Source organism: Engystomops pustulosus, chromosome 1, assembly GCF_040894005.1.
Source record: "Engystomops pustulosus chromosome 1, aEngPut4.maternal, whole genome shotgun sequence".
Classification (NCBI taxonomy): Eukaryota; Metazoa; Chordata; class Amphibia; order Anura; family Leptodactylidae; genus Engystomops; species Engystomops pustulosus.
Window position 1 is genome coordinate 122,941,975 of NC_092411.1, and position 17,571 is coordinate 122,959,545.

The following is a 17,571-nucleotide window of genomic DNA, read 5'->3' on the forward strand; positions in this document are numbered from 1 at the left end:
ATAATTAAAGCAAAAAAAGTGAAAGAGAAAAAGAAAAAGCTTTTGGGGTTAGGACCTCTGACACCTTACCTGATCGTAGCTGTTTTATACGTCCATTACTGTTGCTTGTGTCAACAGGTAGATAATCCTTAAACCAGGTTATTTCAGGATCTGGGTTTCCACTGGCTGCACATAACATTGTGGCTGTTCGCGTGCGCTCCACCACTTTCAATTGGGGGCCCATGTCAATAGTTGGAAAACCACGCGGAATTTGGTCCTCTGAAAAAAAAAATCATAATAGCTCTTAACAACACAATTACTAAGAATACACAATATTTCTTACTGATTACTAAATTAGGCCATTGAGGATGCAGCTATTTTTGGCCTTTAGGATGAAGCCACTTACTGAAGCCCCAGTACTGGCCTACAAGCCCTGAAAAAGTTGCAGTTCCTGCAGTTCTCCAAGGGATAACAAATGCAGTGATATTTTTTTAAGCATAATAAAATGGAATTAATTAGGGATTTGAATTTAAAGTGCAACTATGATTGTTTTTTTTACAAATCAATAACTCTTGGGATGTAGAACAGCTTTGCCTATTTTCTTGATTTCCTATGTACAGCTGTTTTTTTTGCTATTCTTCCCAGTTTAACCTGTTTCTGCAGTAGGTGTCTTCTCTGGCTGTGATTTCATAGAGTTCTTTAGAGATACAATTTTACAAATGAAGGAGGTGCTGTGCCTTCTATACAGAATAATGAGGTCAAATATATCCCATGTTCCTCATCAATCCCTCCATCCAAGTCTGATTCTGCAAACTTTCTCTGTGTCTCTGTCTGCACCTCAAGCTGTGTCATTAAATCCTCGGTCACCCCTCTCGAAACTTATGATCTCCCGACCTTTTGCACATCACAGAAGCTATTAACCCTTAGTGCTTTCAGAGCACAGAGTATACACTAAAGGTAACTTTTTCACTACTGGTTCCCAATACTTATTACATGCTGCATGCTGCCCAATGTAATGAATGCTGCCAGGCTAGACACTCTAGCTCCTGTATGTACATTATACATATACATATATATATATATATATATATATATATATATATACAGGTAAAGGCTAGTCTCAGTCCACTTCACTGCTAACGGAAAAGATTTTTGACAAGCAGCATCGGAACAGAAAATGCTCTAACTCTATACAGAAAAGGGCAAGTAATACAATATGGGCATTGTTCAGTTTGTTTTAAGAGTGGGTATTACATACAAAAATTTGGTAAATAATTGAAGCATCAAAGTTACACTTTAACTTTTATCTCTATTTTATTTACTATAGTACTGCAGTGTATTCTGGCTTTCAGCACAAAGCATAAATAAACAAATATTAATTAATATTTTACCAAAGTACTATGGTAAAATAAACTGTATATCCCATTAAAATGAAACTGGTGTACTTAATAAAAATTTATAAAGTAGTGATTCCTAGTACACGGTTTTTCACCCCCTTATGCCACCTCCATGCCATGTGGGCAGGGAGCAGCATTAAGTTGGCATGCAGCAGGGGGGTCACTGGAAGTTATAATGCAATAATGCAGGGCCTGGAAAATTGCCTGGCTACACAGTCAGGTGCCAGATATACTTAAGAAGCGGGAGCTTCTTGGTATATCCAGTGTGATAAAAGAGGCACCAGCGCTTGATAAATCTCCACCAATGTCATTCAAACATTTTGTATGTCAGAAATATAAGTCTTAATTTAAGGGGATATTTCACAAGGTGCAGTTAAAATTGCATGAGAACTGCATTGCAAAGAATGGTATATGTTTTGTTGTGGCTTTAATTGCAGTTTCTAGATTTAATAGGCAAAACATGCAAAAATTTTGTAGGCTTTACAGTTAAGCCACATTTGTTTTCGGGAAGACAGATTTGAGAAATGGCCCTACAGAGAATTCCCTATACTTTATAAAATACAGAACCCTTGGTTGAGCATTGAGGGCCTAGATCCCATAAGTACCAAAGTTCTTATTTTATGCCAAGAGTCAACATTTATATACAGTATGAGGGTAAGTTCATGTGTGCATCTACTTTACAGTACCCTACTATTAGAAATGGTGAGAGTGAGTAATAAATAGGAATAAATGTATTGCTACTTGTCCATATATCTTTGCAAAGCAAACAAAATAATGTATGGAAAGAAATTCTAATAGTTACTTTATTTAAAAAGGTAATTAAATTCCATCCATCCGCTTATGCACAGATAATCTTTGTAAACAGTATTCATTAATTTTTCATGAGAAACATCACAATATAGCAGATTTAAATAGCCGAAGCTGCTTTCATTTGACAGTTGTGGCGCATTTCCAATGTGGCTGTCAGGTACTTGGCAATAAAACACAGCATTCAACAAAAAAAAAAGAAATGGAGAACAATACAATTTGTAACTGGAATGATTATCTCATAAAATAGATATTTTTATCTCTGTAGGCAGCACATTACTAAATTATAAACAACTTCGCCCTGGAAATTAAGAAAGCTCAGTAATTACAGAATGAAGGAGTAAAAAAAAAATATATAAGTTCTAAAAATCCTATGGCAATAACATGGCTAACTTTTTATGATATAGTGGGAGTTTGGTATTGAATCGAGTCTAATAGTAAGACACTAGATTAGACAATCTAATACAGTATAGATAATATTTGATAAATTGAACATGTCTTTTTAAAAAATCAGGTATGAAATTCCAAAAAGTTATTTTCAGCTAAAAAGTCAAGATGTGGAATCAGGGATTGCCAAAGAACATGGCTAGTTGATATAGAATATGATAGGACTGTCACTGCATATCTTTAATAAGGGTTGGTTTGTTTAGAGAGGTCGTCTGTAGAGGTTTGTCTGTATGCCATTTTCCAAGTCACAAACCAGATAAACATTTTGGCTAACATCGAAGTTGATGAAAATTGGCCTCACAGTCAACTTTGTTGCGTAAATTTTGGTTTGATTCCCCTAATACTGCTTTTCCCTCCTCCACTCCCCTGCATCCCTTCCACTCCCCCCTCTTTTTTTTCAGTTAAGTACCTGGCTTATAGTTGTTCTGTCTGCTTATGGTAGTTGTTGGACGGTGGTCTTGGATTCACACTTCAATTACTGTACCTCCATACAATTCCTCTTTATTATATGCATAGTCATCTAAAGCTACCTTGAGAAGTACCTATGTTCTCCTACCCTTCTTTATATTCTGTCATTGTTCATATGTTCTCCTACTGGACAGCTGCTTTGAATCTATGCCATGATTACCAATTTATTGTACAAGGTGATCCATTATATATTTTGGCCTCATGGAGCCTAGAAAGGTTGCAAGAACAATACTATCTGTTTCATTGCCTAGAAGGCAGTTGGTATGGGGGAATGTTTTTTGGAGTTTATGCATTAGCCTTCTGATGTCCTACAGACATTTTAGCATTTACAGAATGCTGTAGCATAGACCACAGGAAGTATTTCACCATGCTCTTGTATTTTATCTTTATTTCCAAGAAACCTTTGCAAACTCTGGATATCATTCTCTAAAACCCTACTATTATCCTTAGGTTCCATTGGAGAGATGCTGGGGAAAAAGACTATAATTTAGAGTATTACACCGCCTGTCACTGAGATTACAACATCTCAGCTCCCTGAAGCATAGACCAATGTTATTATAAACTAGACTTGATCAATACATTTTGAAGAAGAAAATAACAGCTATGTGCAAAGCATGTGGAAACCAATGTAGAGAATAAAGAGTCCTTTATTACTGGCATATCTGGCTGCTGCAGAGGTAAAATATAGGCTAAAGCAGAAGTGAGTTGGCTTTCCAGCTGATGTATTTGGTGCATCATATAGATCATATCGAGAACAGTAAACTAAGTATCAAACACTTGTAGATAATAATGCAGGTCACTTCTCATAATCCGGACTATGTACAATAACACACTGTGCTTTTTTTAGTAATAGTAGACATTGTTCACTTCAAATTCCTAGAGGATTTAAAGATTTAAGTAAATGTAGCTTCTATCACAGTGCAGAATAGTGTATATGGACAAATAAAATCCAGGTGGGTAAATTCAATATCCATAGAATATAAAGTTACTGTATAAACTGAGTTTTTCGCGCAAGAAATGTGTTGAAGAAACCAAACCCGACTTAAACACAAGTGTTTAAAAAACGTTAAATTACATACCTTTTGGTGCTCCCATAGGCTCCTCTTCCCTCTAGTCTTCATGTAACAGTGCGGATAAAGACGCGTCTATGCACTCTGCCCGCTCACACACTATGACGTCTTCAGCATTGTTATGTCAAGTCGCTTCTGTTACATGAGAACCAAAGGGAAATAGAGCCGCAGGAGACCCGGAAGGTAAGCATGTAAGTATAAGTACAACAAGTGGCTGCTTCCATCCATTCAATTACAAGCTCAAACAGGGGCAGGCTTGGGTGGAGGTGCTGCTGCAAGGCGTTTCATTAGAGGAAGGCTTCTGCAGAGCATTTCATTCCTGCGTGGGTTGGATGGGCCGCTTCATTACTAGGGGAGGCTGCATGGGGTATTTCATTACAGGGGAGGCTGCATGGGGCATTATATTACCAGAGGAGGCTGTTGGGCATTTTATTATTCAGAATGGCTATGACCCGTGCATATCGTACTCTAGGCTTATACTCAAGTCAATAAGTTTTCCCAGTATTTTCTGGTAAGATTAGGGGCCTCAGCTTATACTCTATTATATACATTAAAAAGAATTTAGAGCATTTTCTTGAAAAGTCCTTCATCCTTTCACATGACCTAAAAGAAAACATTGAGGCTTTACATACAGCAAACAGAGGTAAGTCGACTGGATTGATGGGACTTTAGCGGTTTAATGTAGTAGTTACACATTAGGTATATTCCCTGTTTTGAAATATCAAGGGTGTTATAGAAATGATCTAGTGGCTTGCATGTCTTATTAGCTTCCTTTCTGCATTTTGGATTTCTGCATTGGATTCATCTGAGCAAATGTGATGTGTGTGTCAGTTTTGTCTCACTATTAGCATAACATGCAGCAAAAGAGTTCTGTCAAAAGTGACATATTTATAAAAAGCAAATCGCTTCGAAACCCTCCTCTTAATGATTCTTTCTTATATTGCCTATTTAATGGGTTGTTACGCCCTGTATCACGAATACCAGTTCTTCAGTGCACGACAAAGTGGTGATGTCATTCTTTCATCCTCTCGCTTTTTGTTGTACACACAATCCAAGTTCAGAAGAACCTGCTAACAATGTCAGGCCTGTGTCTACACTTGGCACATCACTGGAAAATGGCAAACATAGAAAAAAAAGATTTTAGCTTGCCGTGACTGACAGGAATAGCTTGAAGCCTACAGCAACGAGTCAGATTGTGTTTGCCAGTTGAGTAATACTAATAGTCAGTTTCATGGTAGGTTCGGCAGTCAGTTGCTTTTGGCAATAGTTCAATATTTCAATGCTGTGCAACTGTTCATTATTTCATCCGTGTAAATTAAAGGGTTGCAAGGAATAGTAACAGCTTCCCATTAACTAAAATGTATTAATTAGTTGAATTTAAGGGCTTGGCAAAGTTAACATGGCAATTTACAAAGCTTTTCCTGGTTTTATTTGTATAAATCGTCCATTTTAAAGGATGGAGTATTTGTCTGTCTGACTTTGCACTAGAAAGTGAAAACGGCTTGCATGTGCATTTATAAAGTGTTTGTGTCAATTTTGTGTCGCACCACAATTGTTTCTGTGCCACAATTCATGAAGCATGAAGAAAATGCACCAGAAAAAAAAATGGTGCATTCTGCTGGAGAAGTGTAGGGGGCTCCAGGTTCATGAAGAATGTGTAACACATTTCAAGAATCTGCCGCACACTGCACTCTCTACAGGCAAATGAAGTGCAGTTTGAAATAGTTTTGATAAATGTGGGCCTATTAGTATGCAAGATTTACAATTAAACATAAAAGAGTAGATAAACACCACAGCCTCTTCTACATGATAGTAAATCTAGAGCTGAGTACTCGATATTGCAGTACAGTTATAACAAATGTGAATTCCCTATTGTTTTCATGGAAGTCCATTATCAGGTTATAGTTTAAAGCTGTATGTAGTCCACACATAGTAACAATGCTGCTACCTGAAACGTACTGATATATAGTAGATTTAACAATATTGTGATAAATAAGGCCAGGGGGAGGCTTCCCTCACTCTATATAATTCGGTTACGGACCGGGCTTATATTAAAGGAGAACTGGTGGCAGCTTATCTGGTTTGATAAAATTCGGTTTCACTGAGACTAGTGAAATGAGTCTTATAAACATTGAGGGCTGTGATTTATTGTTGTGCCATAATCGAAAGTTGTGTGGACAACTTTAAATCACTTCCTGTGCCTCTCAGAACCTGTGCATTCTGGGAGTGTCTATAAAACTAAGTGACCCCTTCAGGGGTCTGAAACATCACAGTTTTCTTCACAAATATCCACAGACAATTTCAATAATGAGGGCCCTTTACCGACTAATGTAGGGGTATGATAAACGTGCAAATTTGGTGAATGTATATATCCATATGAATACTTCTAAGATAATATATTAATAAAACAGAGTTGCAAACAATTAATCTGGATACAAAGACCTACAATTCATGTAAAGATATTAATATTAGAAAATTAACAATAAGGTATTCGTTGTTGAATATGAAAAAGACTATGGCATTTGTGCCCCTTTCACAGGTTCCACTGTACCCTTTTCAATGGCTTCCTTCATGGTACACATGATACTCATATCATCTACTTGCTGACCAAACTATTCCAGGGAGAAGGCCATGTTCCCACTTCAATTCCAGATTATTTTGTCATGTTATGTTATAACTAATATAGTAAGATTGTTTATACTTTTATAAAATAGCATATCTAAATACTGGAAAATATTGAAATTGTGACTTCCGGGAGCCACTACTAGGTGGGACCGTATGTGGTAGCTGCATTCTTTTATTATCAGATGAAAAGATTCCCCAAGCGGTGACTTCAGACAGGAAAAATTTTAGTTGAATATGAATTATTCAATATTCATAAATCTATGGCTACAAACAGAATACAGGCGGTCCCCTACTTAAGAACACTCGACTTACATACGACCCCTAGTTACAAATGGACCACTGGATATTGCTAATTTATTGTACTTTAGACCTAGGCTACAATAATCAGCTGTAACAGTTATCACAGGTGTCTATATTGAAGCTTTATGTTAATCCTAATTTTTAAAATCCAATTGTCACAGAGACAAAAAAAGTTCTGGCTGGGATTACAATGATAAAATATACAGTTCCGACTTACATACAAATTCAACTTAAGAACAAACCTACAGACCCTATCTTGTACGTACGGGGACTGCCTGTGATGTAGATGTGTATCAGAAAAGAGTTGACCAGTGCAAAGAAGTATAGTATTGCAGGAGACAACATGAGGTAGGTGAACATTCAGAGAACCGAAAGTCTAATTTTTCATTCTGTGGTGTAATCAATTATTATTAGGTAATTTGTTGAATACAGCTTCTGGTGTGATAAAATATCATCTTCTTCTCTACTACATAGTGTAATAAATGTATAATAAAATGTTGTTTTTTTATATTCCTTTATATAAGCGTTGCAGTGATTTCGCTCTGTTTCTCCTTGATTATTTTCTAGGAAAAGTAAAGATTTTTCTTTCATCTTTCTGAAGACCTTTTGATTCCAGTACTGAACATATCACCTGCCTAGAAATTGGCAAAATGATTGCCGCAGACAGCTGTTTGAAATGGCTATAAGCACAATGATTTGGAGAAGCTGACTCTTGACCTTTGACAAAGCAAAATCATGGACCTCAAAAGATAAGGTATTCTCATCCTGATAGAAAAGGTCAATGTAATATTTCTAAAATGAATATTGCAATTTCTAGTTATATTGTTTTGGTATTTTTATTGTTAGGTTTCTCAAGGCCTGTAAGAAACATAGGGATACACAGTGATTATGAAGCTAAAGGGAAAACTAAAACACTGTATATGTATCATACGTAGGAGTAATGAAATGTATATAATAAAGACCGCAGCTCGGCTCTTTAATGGATGCTTAACTCCTGATTTTCTAGATTTAAGGGAATCCACAGAACAAATATCTATGTTAATCTCAGTTCCTATGAGAACATTATCATTTCATAGCGGTAAAATCTGACCTAGATTTCAAGATGATGCTTCATAAAGCAGATAAAATATGACAAAGTTGCTACCAGTTTCTATATTGCTTGTTGACAAAGCTTTATCATTTTCTTTCCTCTTTAGGTCATCTTCACATGGATTTGTTATATACATAATAAGGTAGTATATACACAATAGAATCCTACTATGAAGTCCCTGGCCTGCATGCATCACATAGTGACACATATAGTTCAATGGCCAACATGTAATTCATTGACTACCACCTGTGAACTGTATGATCACTACATGTGCATTCTTCCAGGGACAGATAATGAATGCTTCAAGTCAGAAGTGAAGTCATATGTTTTTATTGACAGGGCATAGTCAGATTTATCAATCATATTTGGTTCTAGATTTAAAAAAGGTTTTGCCACCATAGACATTTTATACTCTCCCCAAAATAGGGGAAGAACGATTGGGGTCCAGCCTCCAAAGCCCTTAAAGTTCCATTGAATGAACTCTGTGAATGAAGCAATAATGGACAGAAATAACTGGCACTCCATTCAATGGGTTGGGACTTACAATAAACGCAGCTCCTTAAAAGTTAATGGAGGGATTCACTTACATGGACAGATTCTGGGTGACATTAGGATCCTCAGGGGTCTAGGAGAATATGGGACCAAAGTCAGGGAAGTGATCTGAATTGATTATATCCCTTAATTTCTAAATAAGGATTAAGTATCTGTAGTGGGAAAATTCCTTATAAATGTTCATGTACCAATATACATTAGAAAAACATTCTTTTCAAGGGTTATAAACCAATGATGGAGTCTCTGTGAGGAGAACTCTTTCCTCCCAACCAGTGTTTATCTATCTATCTATCTATCTATCTATCTATCTATCTATCTATCTATCTATCTATCTATCTACCTACCTACCTACCTACCTACCTATCCATCCATCCATCCATCTTTATCTATCAATCCTAAAGGATACATGGGAACAGTTGGAGACAGCAGCTGTTCACATTTTACAGATTTCCCTATAAATAAAATATATTCGCCCAGTGTGTATTAAACTAGGTAAGAGTACCCATTAAATGCCTAGTGGAGGACTTTCTGAAACTTAAAGGGGTATTTCCCAACTAACTAACTGCCTTTTACTTAATTTCTAAACTGTGGATATACATTTTTTCAATTGGTTGCAATTTTAAAAAAAGTACCTATATGGGGATTATTTACTGTATATGGATCTTAGATACCTCAGTTGCAGCCTTCAGTTGTCATTAGATAATGCCTGTGCCACACACCAGCAGAGGTGGCCGCGCAGGCGCACAGAGAGTGGGTTTTCCAACTGGCACTGGCCGGGATTATGTGAACGCGCCTAACTCACGCATGCGGCGTTTACATTTTCCCGACATCCTCGCTTCTGCTTGCTCACTAGATAAGAGAGGCTGCCACGTGGGGCGCTGTAGCTTCCCAGATGTACTGATATTGATTAAGCAGGACTGCTGCATTGTGACCTGGATAGCTGTATTTAGTTGCCTGGGCACAGTACAGCACCGATCTGGCTGGCTAGGAAGTGAAGTAAACAGCTGTCTCGGCCAAACAGGACAGCTGAGTAACTACAGCGCCCCCCATGGCAGCTTCTTTTATCTAGTGAACAAGCAAGTAGAAGAAAGCATGTCGGGACAATGTGAACAGCGCATGCGTGAATTAGGCGCGTTCACATAGTGCCGGCAAGTGTCAGTCAGAAAACCTACTCTCTGTCCGCCTGCACGGCCACCTCTGCTGGTGTGTGCCGGAGACATTATCTAATGACAAATGAAGCCCCATATACAGTAAATAATCACCATATAGGTAATTTTTTTTTAAATTGAAGAGATTTTTATCTACAGTTTAGAAATTAAATAAAATGCATTTAGTGAGTTGGGAATGCCCCTTTAAAGTATTCCAGAGGTATACAAAATACATTAATAAATGCAAATGTAAATTTTACTTGTATTTTTCTTCCCCGTGTCTTTGCTAGAAACATTGCATGTAACAGATACACAAAATTTACCATAAATTTATGTACATCCATATACATGGATGCCATTACCTATTCTCTGGGTCACAGAAGTATACAGGATATATTAGATACAAATATATTCCAACGCCATGAAATGCAAATGTTAACTATATACTTTTACAATGTACAATTTCACAATCTGGTTTAGCAGAGCTGTCATATTGAAGTACAACAATGCTCTAGGCAATGAATAAATATATACGGAAATGAGTTAAAGTACATTATGCCAGGCGGTACTAGGAGTATTTTTAGCTATGGTCAGATTAGTATATATTTCCTAGATATGCAATTCTATAATAGATCCCATTGCCCTCTGTGCGTAAGTGATAAGTGTCCACTGGCATGAAGACCAGAAAAACTCTAAAACACAAGTACTGTTAGTCATAAATAGGCTCAAGGTAAATTTTGAGTCAATAAATTCTAAAGCTTTGCTAACAAAGGTCAATTAAGTTTTGCTACATTTGTTTTCAATTAGATTCTGTAATGGAAGTACAGTGGTAGGTGGGCCCCTATTTAGCATACAGGGTTTCCTGCGTTGCAGCAATGAGAAACACTTATTAAGGGAAGCGAAACATTGCAAGTGGTGGAGCTGGTGAAGGGACTTCTACAAGGCGTTCCATTTTAAAACCTTAACAATGGCAGTATTAGGTTTTTATGATGACCATTTAAGGTACTTTTCTGGGAGAAGATCGCAGGGCATTGCGTACTACTACTGCCACGGCCGGGTTGTGTTGCCACCAGATCCCTGGTCAACCATAGACCACTGTGTCTAAGCGGTTGCAGAGGGAGTGAGCTTCCTCTTCACCCATTAGCACCCCACTGCAGAGATTGCAGGGTACCAATTATGTCATCTAAGGCATGCTGAGGCACGCTAGCCCCATGTAGGGCAAATTAATAGAAAAAAGAAAAAAAACAGAAAAATCAACCATCCTTTTAAAAATAAAAACATAAAATCACATTAATTAACCCCTTAAGGACGCAGCCTGTTTGCAGGTTAAGGCTCGCAACTTTTTTTGGAAATTTGACCAGTGTCTCTTCCTGTGGTAATAACTTTTCAACGCTTTAAGATATCTCTGTGATTTTGAGATTGTTTTCTCGTGAGACATTGTAGTTTATGTTAGTAGTGTCATTTCGGTGATCCGTTCCTTTTTTGGGGGGTAAAAATTCAAAAATTTAGGAAAAATTTGAAAAAAATGACTATTTTCAAAGTTTCAAATGTTATAATTTTTAGACAAAAAGTGATACCACAAATTTTTTTTGATAGAAACCTTTTGCCATTGGTCTTCTTTTTATATCCATAATTTGTTTTACGTTTCCATTATTTTTATGGATGTGAGAAGGTTTGAAGTTTTAGTAGCAACTTCTCAGATTTTCTTGAAATTTGAAAAATGCGAACTTTTTGGTGATCAATTCAGTTTGGAAGTGCCGTATAAAGGCTTATGTACTATATACCCCCACAAGTAACACCATTTTATGAACCTAACATCTCAACCTATTCAAATCAGCATTTAAGAAGTCTGTTAACCCTTTAATTATTTTTCCGGAAGCATATGAAAATGGAGTGGAAATTTTGAAATTTCAATTTTTGATTTCAATCTTTCCAATTTAGCCCTAAAACGGATACATTCAGAAGGAATTTGAGGTAAATATATATTCCTAATTTCTTGCCCTGCTTCTTCCGAGTACGGCAATACCAGACATGTGGATGTCAGCTGCTGTTTCCCCGCACATCGATGTCCAGAACAGAGTTAGCGATACCGGGAATTTGGAAGGCCAATTTGGCTGCAAATATTTTGTGGTGCCACAGTGTAATTGAAGAGCCCCTGAAGTAAAAGTACAATAGAAAACCCCCCAAAATGTCACCATTTCGGAAACTAGACCCCTCAAAGAATTTATCGGTGGTTGTGGTGAGCATTTTAACCCCCGACACGCTGGTCAAAATTGAATGCAAAGTAAATGGTGCAGAGTAAAAATTGTGTTTTTATCTCAAAAATGTCATTTTAGTGCCTCATATACTGTGCCCAACTCATGCCACTTTAGACAAACACCCCAAAAATCATTCTGCGGGTTGTCCCGAGTACAGCAATACCACACATGTGCCAATAATTTACAGACTGGGCGCACAGAAGGGATGAGAACGGAAGGAGTGAAATTTTGATTTTCCAGCTCCGTTTTCACATGTTTGGATTTGGAGTGCCATGTCATGTTGGCAGGGCCCGTGAGGTGCCAGTGCAATAGAAACCCCCAATAAATGATACCATTACGGAAACTAGACCCCTCAAAGAATTTATCGGTGGTTGTGGTGAGCATTTTAACCCCCGACACGCTGGTCAAAATTAAATGCAAAGCAAATGGTGCAGAGTAAAAATTGCGTTTTTATCTCAAAAATGTCATTTTAGTGCCTCATATACTGTGCCCAACCCGTGCCACTTTAGACAAACACCCCAAAAATCATTCTGCAGGTTGTCCCGAGTACAGCAATACCACACATGTGCCAATAATTTACAGACTGGGCACACAGAAGGGATGAGAACGGAAGGAATGAAATTTTGATTTTCCAGCTCCGTTTTCACATGTTTGGATTTGGAGTGCCATGTCATGTTGGCAGGGCCCGTGAGGTGCCAGTGCAATAGAAACCCCCAATAAATGATACCATTACGGAAACTAGACCCCTCAAAGAATTTATCGGTGGTTGTGGTGAGCATTTTAACCCCCGACACGCTGGTCAAAATTAAATGCAAAGCAAATGGTGCAGAGTAAAAATTGCGTTTTTATCTCAAAAATGTCATTTTAGTGCCTCATATAATGTGCCCAACCCGTGCCACTTTAGACAAACACCCCAAAAATCATTCTGCAGGTTGTCCCGAGTACAGCAATACCACACATGTGCCAATAATTTACAGACTGGGCACACAGAAGGGATGAGAACGGAAGGAATGAAATTTTGATTTTCCAGCTCCGTTTTCACATGTTTGGATTTGGAGTGCCATGTCATGTTGGCAGGGCCCGTGAGGTGCCAGTGCAATAGAAACCCCCAATAAATGATACCATTACGGAAACTAGACCCCTCAAAGAATTTATCGGTGGTTGTGGTGAGCATTTTAACCCCCGACACGCTGGTCAAAATTAAATGCAAAGCAAATGGTGCAGAGTAAAAATTGCGTTTTTATCTCAAAAATGTCATTTTAGTGCCTCATATACTGTGCCCAACCCGTGCCACTTTAGACAAACACCCCAAAAATCATTCTGCAGGTTGTCCCGAGTACAGCAATACCACACATGTGCCAATAATTTACAGACTGGGCACACAGAAGGGATGAGAACGGAAGGAATGAAATTTTGATTTTCCAGCTCCGTTTTCACATGTTTGGATTTGGAGTGCCATGTCATGTTGGCAGGGCCCGTGAGGTGCCAGTGCAATAGAAACCCCCAATAAATGATACCATTACGGAAACTAGACCCCTCAAAGAATTTATCGGTGGTTGTGGTGAGCATTTTAACCCCCGACACGCTGGTCAAAATTAAATGCAAAGCAAATGGTGCAGAGTAAAAATTGCGTTTTTATCTCAAAAATGTCATTTTAGTGCCTCATATACTGTGCCCAACCCGTGCCACTTTAGACAAACACCCCAAAAATCATTCTGCAGGTTGTCCCGAGTACAGCAATACCACACATGTGCCAATAATTTACAGACTGGGCACACAGAAGGGATGAGAACGGAAGGAATGAAATTTTGATTTTCCAGCTCCGTTTTCACATGTTTGGATTTGGAGTGCCATGTCATGTTGGCAGGGCCCGTGAGGTGCCAGTGCAATAGAAACCCCCAATAAATGATACCATTACGGAAACTAGACCCCTCAAAGAATTTATCGGTGGTTGTGGTGAGCATTTTAACCCCCGACACGCTGGTCAAAATTAAATGCAAAGAAAATGGTGCAGAGTAAAAATTGCGTTTTTATCTCAAAAATGTCATTTTAGTGCCTCATATACTGTGCCCAACCCATGCCACTTTAGACAAACACCCCAAAAATCATTCTGCGGGTTGTCCTGAGTACAGCAATACCACACATGTGCCAATAATTTACAGACTGGGCACACAGAAGGGATGAAAACGGAAGGAGTGAAATTTTGATTTTCCAGCTCCGTTTTCACATGTTTGGATTTGGAGTGCCATGTCATGTTGGCAGGGCCCGTGAGGTGCCAGTGCAATAGAAACCCCCAATAAATGATACCATTACGGAAACTAGACCCCTCAAAGAATTTATCGGTGGTTGTGGTGAGCATTTTAACCCCCGACACGCTGGTCAAAATTGAATGCAAAGTAAATGGTGCAGAGTAAAAATTGCGTTTTTATCTCAAAAATGTCATTTTAGTGCCTCATATACTGTGCCCAACCCATGCCACTTCAGACAAACACCCCAAAAATCATTCTGCGGGTTGTCCCGAGTACGGCAATACCACACATGTGCCAATAATTTACAGGCTGGGCACACAGAAGGGATGAGAACGGAAGGAGTGAAATTTTGATTTTCCAGCTCCGTTTTCACACGTTTGGATTTGGAGTGCCATGTCATGTTGGCAGGGCCCGTGAGGTGCCAGTGCAATAGAAACCCCCAATAAATTATACCATTACGGAAACTAGACCCCTCAAAGAATTTATCGGTGGTTGTGGTGAGCATTTTAACCCCCGACACGCTGGTCAAAATTGAATGCAAAGTAAATGGTGCAGAGTAAAAATTGCGTTTTTATCTCAAAAATGTCATTTTAGTGCCTCATATACTGTGCCCAACCCATGCCACTTCAGACAAACACCCCAAAAATCATTCTGCGGGTTGTCCCGAGTACGGCAATACCACACATGTGCCAATAATTTACAGGCTGGGCACACAGAAGGGATGAGAACGGAAGGAGTGAAATTTTGATTTTCCAGCTCCGTTTTCACACGTTTGGATTTGGAGTGCCATGTCATGTTGGCAGGGCCCGTGAGGTGCCAGTGCAATAGAAACCCCCAATAAATGATACCATTACGGAAACTAGACCCCTCAAAGAATTTATCGGTGGTTGTGGTGAGCATTTTAACCCCCGACACGCTGGTCAAAATTGAATGCAAAGTAAATGGTGCAGAGTAAAAATTGTGTTTTTATCTCAAAAAAGTCATTTTTGTGCCTCATATACTGTGCCCAACCCATGCCACTTTAGACAAACACCCCAAAAATCATTCTGGGGGTTGTCCTGAGTACGGCAATACCACACATGTGCCAATAATTTACAGGCTGGGCACACGGCAGGGGTCAGGAAGAAAGAAGCACAATTTAGGTTTTCAAGCTTCGTTTTCACTAGATTGGTAATGGGGGGTACCCCCGAGGTACCAGTACAATAGAAACCCCCAAGTAGTGAACCCATTTTGGAAAGGGCACCCCTCAAAGAATGTATGTAGGCTTGTATGATCATTTTAACCCCCAACACGCTGGTCAAAATTGAATGCAAAGTAAATGGTGCAGAGTAAAAATTGTGTTTTTATCTCAAAAAAGTCATTTTTGTGCCTCATATACTGTGCCCAACCCATGCCACTTTAGACAAACACCCCAAAAATCATTCTGGGGGTTGTCCTGAGTACGGCAATACCACACATGTGCCAATAATTTACAGGCTGGGCACACGGCAGGGGTCAGGAAGAAAGAAGCACAATTTAGGTTTTCAAGCTTCGTTTTCACTAGATTGGTAATGGGGGGTACCCCCGAGGTACCAGTACAATAGAAACTCCCAAGTAGTGAACCCATTTTGGAAAGGGCACCCCTCAAAGAATGTATGTAGGCTTGTATGATCATTTTAACCCCCAACACGCTGGTCAAAATTGAATGCAAAGTAAATGGTGCAGAGTAAAAATTGTGTTTTTATCTCAAAAAAGTCATTTTTGTGCCTCATATACTGTGCCCAACCCATGCCACTTTAGACAAACACCCCAAAAATCATTCTGGGGGTTGTCCTGAGTACGGCAATACCACACATGTGCCAATAATTTACAGGCTGGGCACACGGCAGGGGTCAGGAAGAAAGAAGCACAATTTAGGTTTTCAAGCTTCGTTTTCACTAGATTGGTAATGGGGGGTACCCCCGAGGTACCAGTACAATAGAAACTCCCAAGTAGTGAACCCATTTTGGAAAGGGCACCCCTCAAAGAATGTATGTAGGCTTGTATGATCATTTTAACCCCCAACACGCTGGTCAAAATTGAATGCAAAGTAAATGGTGCAGAGTAAAAATTGTGTTTTTATCTCAAAAAAGTCATTTTTGTGCCTCATATACTGTGCCCAACCCATGCCACTTTAGACAAACACCCCAAAAATCATTCTGGGGGTTGTCCTGAGTACGGCAATACCACACATGTGCCAATAATTTACAGGCTGGGCACACGGCAGGGGTCAGGAAGAAAGAAGCACAATTTAGGTTTTCAAGCTTCGTTTTCACTAGATTGGTAATGGGGGGTACCCCCGAGGTACCAGTACAATAGAAAGCCCAAGTAGTGAACCCATTTTGGAAAGGGCACCCCTCAAAGAATGTATGTAGGCTTGTATGAGTATTTTAACCCCTAAGGTGCTGGCTCAAATGTAATACAAAGTGAGTAGTGCAGAGAAACAGTTGTATTGCAATTTATCAAATATGCCATTGAAGTGACAAAAGTATTTTGCCCAACTCATGCCACTGGGGAAAAACACATCAAAAATCATTCTGCGGGTTACCCCGGTTAGGGCAATACCCCATAGGAGGCAATAATCTGTAGGATGGTGACACGGCAGGGCTCAAAAGGGAATAACTTGTTGGAGCACAGACATTGTACTTTTTTTTTTCTTTTTGGCATCATGAAAGATTTGTAGATGCCAATAGGGGCCAGTACAGTAGAAACCCCTAAGAACTGACCCTATTTTGGAAACTACACCCCTCCATGAATTAATCTAGGGGTATAGTTAGCATTTTAACCCCACAGGTGGACCCCTGAAAAAGTGCAAAATGGATAGTGCATAGTAAAAAATATCTATTATGTCATTTTGTGCCCAGCTGCTGCCATGGGAGACAAACACCCTAAAAATCATGATGCATGTTTTCCCGGGTAAAGCATACGGGACAGTAATCTAGAGGCTGGGCACATGGCAGGGCTTAGAAGGGAAGGTGCGGCATGATGTATAAGCTGTGCGTCAGGGTAACAACAGGGTACTCTAAAAATCCAGGGATGTATGATAAATTCGGAAGCAATCTTTCATACATAACCCTGGTTTTTCTGGGCATGTCTCACAGTGATGAATGGTGTCCTTCCGAATGCCATTTTTGGAGCACACCCTGCACCTCTTTTGTGACCT

General features: G+C 39.1%; 1 protein-coding gene across 43 annotated transcripts in view; it reads right to left on the reverse strand.

Moving 5' to 3' along the window:
* The window catches only part of PTPRD (protein tyrosine phosphatase receptor type D), a 1,096,207-nt gene that overhangs the window by 106,539 nt on the left and 972,097 nt on the right, over nucleotides 1-17,571 (reverse strand). For all 43 annotated transcript variants that reach the window (XM_072152314.1, XM_072152279.1, XM_072152402.1 and 40 more), the window contains one exon: nucleotides 70-258. In XM_072152314.1, coding sequence (XP_072008415.1) covers nucleotides 70-258 — 189 coding nt within the window. The remainder of the gene's footprint in view (nucleotides 1-69; nucleotides 259-17,571) is intronic.